We start from the raw sequence: 9499 nt of genomic DNA, 5'->3' as shown, positions 1-9499 counted from the left end.
GCGTGCTAGAGAAATGTTAATTCAAAAAAACTTATATCCATAAGCGACTTAATACCATTCTAATATCCTTACTTTGTCACATACAATTGAGGGAGAAGACTTTGAAGAATTCAACAACCTCGTCTATGCATTGGCTAGCGATGACTGACATAAAAATAGTAAGAATGCGCAAGGATATTTTTTATTGGCGTCCAATCATTAAAAAGAAACCAAACCATTCACATATTTGTATTATAACAATAAAGTATGTATGTCTGATGTTATACACATGTTACGTTTGAAAAATAGCGGCAATCACCGATTTTTTCGTTCGAAAAATTTCCGTGGCGTCATCATCGCTGTCTATCATATGCCAGTTGCAGTTATGGCACTATCGTGTCGGTCGCGAAATGGTCAGCGCGCCCAATTACCAACCGATTACAATAAGTTATCGCCATCGACTTCGGTTGATGTTAATTGCGAAGGAGCAATATCATACTCTGATATTATCACAATGTCTACCGATTCACAATCGAACGACAACGAGGGAAAAGAAGTAGTCCATATCATCGAAGGAAAGAGTGAGTTTCCAGTTGGGACAAACATCGGCATCCAAAACTCCAGAGAGGTTCACTTTGGAAACAAAACCTACGTTCATAGCGATAAAGTTGTCATACAACAGATCGTCAACGATAACCGACTGCCAGACAATAAAGACGAAACGATGGATACTTCTGGTACGTAATTTATTAAATAAGGAAAAGTTTTTTGTGTGTTTCCAGAAACACGAACTTAGTAAAAAAAGAGCAAGATATGCTATGACTCACTTTTATAATCAGTGATGATACTCGAAACAACCAACAAACGGCACGCTTTGAAATAATTTATGCGAATGCAGTGCACTCTTCAACTTTTGTACTTGTTTTTTCATTATAATTTAATTTTGTGGATAATGCTTATTTGAGCTAGCTAAGTATGTATTTTAGACTTGACCTAATTAAAGTTCTAAAATTGAAATTAGTTTTAAAACTTGCATTAAGGCAACCTAAGTTTGGTTAATTCGTGTAGGTTAGGTTTAGGTTTGAACAGAAAATTTATGTTTTGCAACTGTCAAATTGAGTTTCAGAGACATTTTAAAACAGCATATAATTTTAAATTAAATTAAATTTAAATTATATTTTCGCTAGTAGAAATATATATCTACTGTTAAAAAAATTATCTGGACTTTACCAGTGAAAATATAACTTCAATGAAAAATACAACCACTTATACATTGCTTGTAAGTAAATAATGATTATATTTTGACTAGTATAAATATATAGTTACCGGTTTAAATGTATTCCGATATGATTTCACTGAAGTGACATATTTTTTAATGAGGTCACTAATTTTGGACTATATTATAAATGTGCTGCAGCTGCTGTAAATTTCACACAACGAATTATTTTCAATAAATGATCCTCCTATTGACTCGTTGAAAGAGTAAATTTAAAAAGGCTCGCCTTAAATTTAAAACGTATTGATGTTAAGTTGACATTTTGAGAGATGCAATTTAGGAACATGTCAATCAGACTACCATAAACTAACGAGAAATGATTCATGACTGAACATGGGTTTTTACAAATGAATTTAATTATTACCTAATAAGAGCTTCGTTCAAGACCAATACTGTTTCTGTACTTTTGTTCATCAAATTTGTTGGACCACCTTTGCCACTTTGCGATCCTTCAAAAAACGTTGATTTGTGGTTTCTTAGATATCATTCAGCCATAGGCACCAATACTAAAAAAAGAAATAGAGACGATGTATCAGACGGAATTTGATCACTATAAACTTTTATTTAAATATATGATGTTTTACAATTTTATTTTACATTTAATCTTCAGTTGTATACATATTTGTATTTGACATGTCTAAAGTAAAGAAAAAATATGATAAATTTTGTTTAATTTTTTATTCGCTACGTGGCATAGGAATGATATTTAACTATCATTTTTTTTTTTAGTAAAAATGTTGGCAATAGGTCTAGAATTGTCCATCGGAGATTCAATTAATGAAGCACAAGAAATCAATCATTTTATGAATAAATTACTCTCAGTACATAGTCAATCTCCAAAAAACCAACAGGAACTTGAAGAGCGTTCTGTTGATTTAGAACAAGAGATTAAAAAATCGGTCGTGTTTTGGAAGTAAGATGGGTAGCGAATTCATTTAGAACTGTATCAACTGTTTGGTAAAATTATTCGTCATTATGTCAACATTTTGAGATAGCCAGTGTAGATAACACTCGGTGCAAAGTTAACCAAGCAAAGTATTGTGGTTTTGAAAGCAAATTTTATCAAAAAAATTTTTGATCGATTTCGCTTTAATGCATGAGTTTTATTTGAATTGTCGATTCTTTCGAATTTCATTCAAAGAAGGGATCTGACGAATTTTATTTAGATAAATTGGTTTTATTTATATATAAATTAATTAGTCGACCCATGCACTCTTGGAAAACATTAAGAATAAAAATGGGAAAAAGTCGTAATCGATACACCTTATGGATAATAAAATAATTATCCACATTAATTCAAGTCAACTTCTTACCAGCATTGTGAACAATATGAGTTTTCTGGTAAAAAAAAGGGAAATCTACTGGTGTCATAGCAGAATTCATGATAGTAGACCCCAATAATTAGCCATCAGATATACCCTCAGATTTTGGCGATAGTGAATTAGAATCACTATGTAGACGATTTTAATTTTTTTATCACAATACAGTTGACAATAATAGACGATATATTCCACTAGATTTGAATCCACTTATAAAGTGTTTAAAAACTGTACCGTATAGTTCTGCAGAGAATATAACAGATACTTGATCCTGAATGTAAGAAACACATCGATCAGCAGTTGAAACACTGACACGCGTTTGCCTAGTTAAGTCCAAGACGTTGAAGAGGATGCAGTATGGAAGTTTTTATGAAATAAACAACACTATAGTTTCAACAAGTAATAATATTTATTAAATAGCATTTGATTTTTTAAATATGTTTTTCATAAACATTTGAATTATCAATATTAAGACATATATTTTTTAAATATCGAAAAAAGTATGGATGGGGGGTAAAAATAAAATATCGCCCTGGCTCTTTTTTTATTTAGCACTACAACACTATGCAGGGCATAAGAAAAAAACCGTTTCGTAAATAATTTCGAAAGTTTTGACAAAGTCGAGTGAATTGATGACATATATCAAGAAATTGTAGGATTAACCAATGTGTATAATTTAGATGTTGAAGGGAGATATTGAATAATTAGTGGAATATGCCGAGGAAGAGCTAACTAACGAAGATCTAATAGAGCTGGAAGCGCAGCAGCACTTGGAAGAGGAAGAAGAGGAAGGAATGGAAGAAGTACAAAATAAGTTAGCTGGTGTTTTCTTCTTATTGAATTCGGCTACATATATTATAACTAGATGCTATGTATCCGATTGTTGAACGGTAGTTTGTTGTTTTATTGTAAGCTACCTAAAAAAACTGTTAATAAAAATGAAATAAAGTATTCTTACTTTTTTAATAGATATGTATATTAAATTTAGTACTCTAAATATATTGCTCATTTAGATAAATAGAATGACTTTCTGGGGTGTAGTCTGATTGTACTTCAGTATGAGATTTAACGAAATATCTAAAAATAATTTGGCACGATCTTGGAAATATACGATAGCAATTTCACTTCAATTATTTTAAGTAAAAATTTATATAAAAACTAAATTATTGATTGAGTTACATATGATCCGTTGATTTTGAAAGTGGGGCAAGTACATTTTGTTATAAGAAGAGCTAATTTTCATTAGAAATTATCTTAAAATTTCTGTTTTTAATCAATTCACAATCAAATCTATAAATATCAGTGTAAATTTTTTACTAGTAATTTATTTTGGTCAATGATATTAATTGCTTATTAATTTTGAAAGTGAGGCAAGTCCACTCAAAATAAAATAATTTTAATAAAAATTGAAAAGCGTGCTATGTTAGTTAGTTTCCATAGTTACGAGGAAACAAAATTATGGAATCATACTACACAGAAGTGTAAAGAAGAGAAGAATGTGACCGAGAAACTACAAGGAACCCAAAACCAAAGAAGCAAAAATTTTAGTATGCAAAAGATTTTTTTAGACACATTTTATATATCTAAAGGAAGTGATGCGTCCTTGAAGTGATACATTTCGTATGAAATGATTCATCCATCAAGGTATTTTATTTAATAATCAGTATTTTATTTATGTTTCAGGTGATCTGGTTCAGAAGATTAGACGGAAAAGAATTATTATCGGATCAAGCATCACCGTTTTGTTGATTACAATATTTCTGATAGTTTATTTATTAGGTTCGAAACACATTTTAATATACTAAAATACAAAATAATATAAGTAACAATTGTGTATGTATAAACATTTTTCATGTTACTATGTGCCTTTATAATTTGTAAATATGTATTATTTAAGCTAGATAATTTTTTATCTAAAATACTAGTTTTATCGCTACGCGAATCATGCTATAATTTTGTAGTAAGTAGACATCAATATTAAAAATAAATTATTCTCGTTACAGCAAGACCTGCAACAGATGATTTTAGGATGATCTCAAATAAAGAGTGGTTGGAACGACCTATCGGTTCAAGCGGTCCTTTGCTGACACCCGTTCCTTACGTTGTTATATGTCACACGGCTACAGAGATGTGCACAAATCAGGTATTGATTAGGTTAATCGGTCGAACTATCGATCTAATTTAAAAAAAATATTTATTTTCCGATTTCAGGCGACTTGCTCGCTCAGCCTTCGATTCATAAAAATGTTCCATGAGGAGTCCAGAAAATGGTCAGACATAGCATACAATTTCTTGGTGGGCGGTGATGGTGACGTGTACGAAGGTCGCAGTTGGGATACAATCGGAGCACATACGAAGAATTACAATAAAATGAGCATAGGTATTGCCATGATCGGCACGTTCGATGACGTAAAGCCACCAGAAAGGCAACTGAAGGCTTTAAAAGATCTCATAAAACTCGGTGTTCAATTGAATAAAATTGACAAAGAGTACAAACTGTTCGGCCACAGACAACTGGCGCCGACTACAAGTCCGGGCAATGCACTCTTCAATATAATACGAACATGGGACCATTTTTCTGAAACACTGTGATATATAACTAAATTTGTAAAAATAATATAATTTAGAATTTAAATAATAAATATTTTTACGGCCACCAGGGACGAAGCTACTTTAAGATGAAGCAGTCGACAGCAGAAGAAAACCTTCTGTAGAGAGGGCTTCGCAAATCAGGTCAGTGGTTTGCCATACGCGTGGTAGTTAACTACCCTAACCTCAAAGGGCTATTAATGGAAGCAATAACGTTGATTATATAAATATAAACTAAGGCGATGCAAACTTCGAGCCGTTCATTCGAAACAGATGTTCGACCCACGTGAGAAGTTGTATTTTAATATACTTGACGACGTCCGACTTCTGATACAACTCGTCTTCTAAATAGTTTTTTCATTAGCACGGTTACAAAAAACACCACTATGGCCAGAATGCGTAAAGTCCAAAAATGTTGTATCCATACATATGATTTAATAACATTCTAATATCCTTACTTTGCCACATACAGTTGACAGAAAAGGCTTTGAAGAGCTAGCAATTGAAGATATAGCAGAATTGACAGCTGACGAAGTTCTTAATGAAGAACAAATTCTAGAGATTGTTTCAGAGAATGTTGATGATAGAGTGATTCCACTAACTAAAAATTTAATTCTAAAAGACCTCCAACTAGCTAATAAAGTTGGCAATCATTTTTTAACATTGATAACAATATGGAACGAGCCGTGCAGTTCCAACGTGAATTAAAATTGATAATGGCACGTTATCAGGAAACATACAAGGATCTAACGGAAGTAAAATCGCAGCGAATGATAACAGAATTTATATTCAAAGCTAGTGAAACACAATCACAAGTTATTAATTATAACTCAAGATACTCTTAAGAATATTTTTCCATTAAATATTTCCAGCGATGAGAGTGACTTTTCGTATAGAACAGAAAATCAACAGTAAACGGATACGTTTTTTTGTCAAGTAGCGATACTGAATGAATATATTTTATAATATTAAATTTAATTTAAATCGCAAACATGTTAATTTACTACTTTGCTATGTATTTACCTAATAAAACTATTTTATAACGAATAATAAAATAATTCACGGAACCTATTTCCCATTTTCATATGAGCACCTTATCATTTTTTATACGTTTTTATGGAACGGTAGCCTCTGGAACGTATCCCCCGTGCAAAATAGAATCGGGTGTATTTGGCTTTATTAGCTATTTATTTATTAGTATAAATAATAACAGATATATATACTAAGTTATTTTGGGAAAAGTTTTTTTAAAATATAGATAATCTAAAATCCAGAAAATAGATAAACTTTGGCCATTCATTATTATGATTAGTTTGTATTTGATTTAGTAAAAATACTTTTATTGGATGAATAGTCAAATTAAAATTATTTTTTAGAGAAACAGTTTTATAGTTTCTGTAGTATTTTTTTATTATTTTCTATGTAATAAATTAAATCAATAAACATTTTATTAAAATATATTTATTTTATTTCCCTTTGATACACAGTATTTAAAATTGTTTTGTTTCCTTGTGGCGTTCAAAAATAAAGGCTGACTTATTGGACTTGAAGGACCAGCGAAACACAAATTACTATTTAAATAAATTATTTAAATCAAAAAGAAATAAACTTATTTGTTTTTGTTTGTCTGGGCGTGTTACAAATAAATCAGTATACTCTGCTACAGATTTTATAACTAGATATCCGTGTTAGATTTTTGGCGGCGGGAGGTGACAGAAGGCAATTAGACACATACACAGTGTCTAATATTTATTTTTTTCCAGTTCCTGGCCAAAGCCATTTACCTGGGTATCTATTAATTGGTTCTCACTTTTATTTATTTATTTTTAGGGCAAAAAAAAAAAAAAAAACTTTGTTTCTTATTACGTTAGCTAGCACTTTTTTTTACAAATATTCATGTTACCTTATTAAGGTTTTTAACTAATGGGTTAGAATGATTTTTATTTCTGTCATGGTAATTTACTTTAACACATTGTTGTCGGGACACGGATTTTTCCGTTTTTGCGGAACTGCTGCTGGATTGCGGGACCCGTAAAAATCCGTTTTTTGTAGTCTGTTGCTAGAAGTCGGCTCACGTGTTTATCCGTGTAATTTGAACTGCATTTTTTTTTGTTGTCAGCAGCTAGATATCACTGCTTTGATATTTAGTAAAGACATTATTTTATTCGTCGTCGCATTTATTACATTTCCACCAAATGTATTGTACTAATTTTGATATTGAATTTTTATTCCGTACAAAAAATTAAATAACGAACTATAAACAATTCCTGTTATCCCAAATATCTTCTATTATGTTCAATTCTATTCAAGATACTTCGAGGAATTACTTTCTACCTGATGTAAAAGAAGGGATGGTTGGGAGTGAGAAAACAAAACAAATTCCAATGAAACTTGACCTGGGGTAGATAAAAAGCAACAGTCATTGCGACATCTGTGACTTGTTATAAAAAAAAAGACATCATTACAGTTACGCGTAAATGTTCGGTCGTTCGGTTGTCTAAAAAATAGTTTTACACCCCGAAATGTTTTCACCCGATAAAAATAAATCTGACGATGAATTTTGTGTGGATAATTTATCTGATTATTGATAATTGGGCCAAAAGTGTAGCTATGTATCTTTTGACATACCTCTACACAGAGGTACGTGTTTTTAGAGATATCATACGTTGAAAAACTATTCATAAAAACAGATTGTGCCATATTTTAGTTTTATTTAGTGTTTAATTCGATTTTTTATTACATACATTTTTATAGTACTTTTATGTGCAAAATAAACGCAAGTTTCCAGTGAATATAAAACTGTCAACCTCCATGTTTCTTCTTCATTTGATAGTACTGTTTATGGTAAGTCTATGTTTAAAATTTCATAATTTTATATTGTATAGTATAAAAGTTATGGCGAGTTTCCGAAAAAAAACGCGGAAATTCTTCGTTTCCGAAAAATTCCGCGGCTGTTAAAAAATGGCCCGCGCCAGGCTTGAAACAATGCGCGAAATCACCCGACAACAATGTGTTTTAAGTTTATCGAAGTAATCGCCTAAAGTGTCTATTTTTAAATCTTTATGTATATTTGAGTTTCGGACAAACCATTGAGCATTTGTCTTTTTACTCTTGAAGTTATGTTATTTATATAGTATTTTCATGTTAATTTGGAGTCCAGAGTTAATCCTAAGTATTTGGCTGAATTTTGCCATTCGAGGCTTTTATCGTACATTTTTAATTTAGAGAGATTATTATTAGCATAAGCGTGTTTTCTCCTGCGATTAAACATTACAGCGACGTTTTTGTTGGGATTTGCTGTTATTAGCCACTTATCGAACCACTTTTGAATAGTGTTGAGTTTGTTTTGAAGATGAATTATTGCACGATGGGGGTTTTTATAAGAGCATAAAATGGCGGTATCATCCGCGAATAGGGCAGTAATTACTTTTTTATATGGCTTGGAGGGAAAGTCGCTAGTAAAAATTGTAAATAAGAATGGACCCAGAATTGATCCCTGCGGAACGCCTGCCAGAATAGGTCTCGGACTCGATAGATGGTTTTCCAATTTAATTTTAAAGGTTCTATTTTTAAGAAAAGATTCAATTATTTTGACCAGTTCAGATGGAAATTTGTATTTTATAAGTTTAAATAGTATACCATCATGGTATTCTTTGTCAAACGCTTTGGCTATATCCAAAAATACTGCTCCTGTTGTCATTTTTTTATTAAAGCCCGACTGGATGTGGTTCACAACTCTATGCAGCTGCTGCGTAGCCGAGTGTTCCGTTCTAAAACCGAACTGTTCATTGGGTAATATTTTATTTTCTATTACATGTTTTAATAATCTACGTTGGATAAGCCTTTCAAATATTTTACTCGCGACGGGTAGGAGGCTTATGGGTCGATAGCTCGCGGGAAGAGTTGGGTCGGTACCGGGTTTTCTCAGAACTATCACATTAGCTTGTTTCCAAACTGTTGGAAAATACAGACAGTTACAATACATGGTGCGTTTATGATATTAAGAAAAAACTGATAGCGCTAGGAATTAGACACATATTGAGACGCTGCAGTAATATATTTTATTAAATTGAAGAAGCTACATGGTGCTTCATGGTTCCGGATTTTGTTACAGACAAAACATAAATATTCAACAACCTCGTCTATGCATTGGCTAGCGTTGACTGACATAAAAATAGTAAGAATGCGCAAGGGTTTTCGATTCACATATTTGTATTATAACAATAAAGTATAAAAATAAAGTATGTGTGTCTGATGTTATACACATGTTACGTTTGAAAAATAGCGGCAATCACCAATTTTTCGTTCGGGAATTCCCCGCGGCGTCAACATCGCT

General features: G+C 31.8%; 1 protein-coding gene across 1 annotated transcript; it reads left to right on the top strand.

The window, feature by feature from the left end:
* The first annotated feature begins 357 nt into the window (after positions 1–357).
* LOC148234380 (peptidoglycan-recognition protein SC2-like) lies at positions 358–6218 on the top strand. Its single transcript, XM_088187865.1, has 4 exons — positions 358–716; positions 4258–4353; positions 4578–4717; positions 4786–6218. The coding sequence occupies exons 1-4, from the start codon at positions 365–367 to the stop codon at positions 5164–5166; spliced, it is 969 nt and encodes a 322-aa protein (XP_088043991.1). The 5' UTR covers positions 358–364; the 3' UTR covers positions 5167–6218.
* The last annotated feature ends 3281 nt before the right edge of the window (positions 6219–9499 follow it).

This window comes from Plectrocnemia conspersa, unplaced genomic scaffold (genome assembly GCF_051122295.1).
Source record: "Plectrocnemia conspersa isolate PC_06_02 unplaced genomic scaffold, ASM5112229v1 ptg000006l, whole genome shotgun sequence".
In the NCBI taxonomy this organism is placed as follows: Eukaryota; Metazoa; Arthropoda; class Insecta; order Trichoptera; family Polycentropodidae; genus Plectrocnemia; species Plectrocnemia conspersa.
The sequence above is the reverse complement of the archived record's forward strand: the minus strand, read 5'-3'. Positions and strand labels throughout refer to the sequence as shown.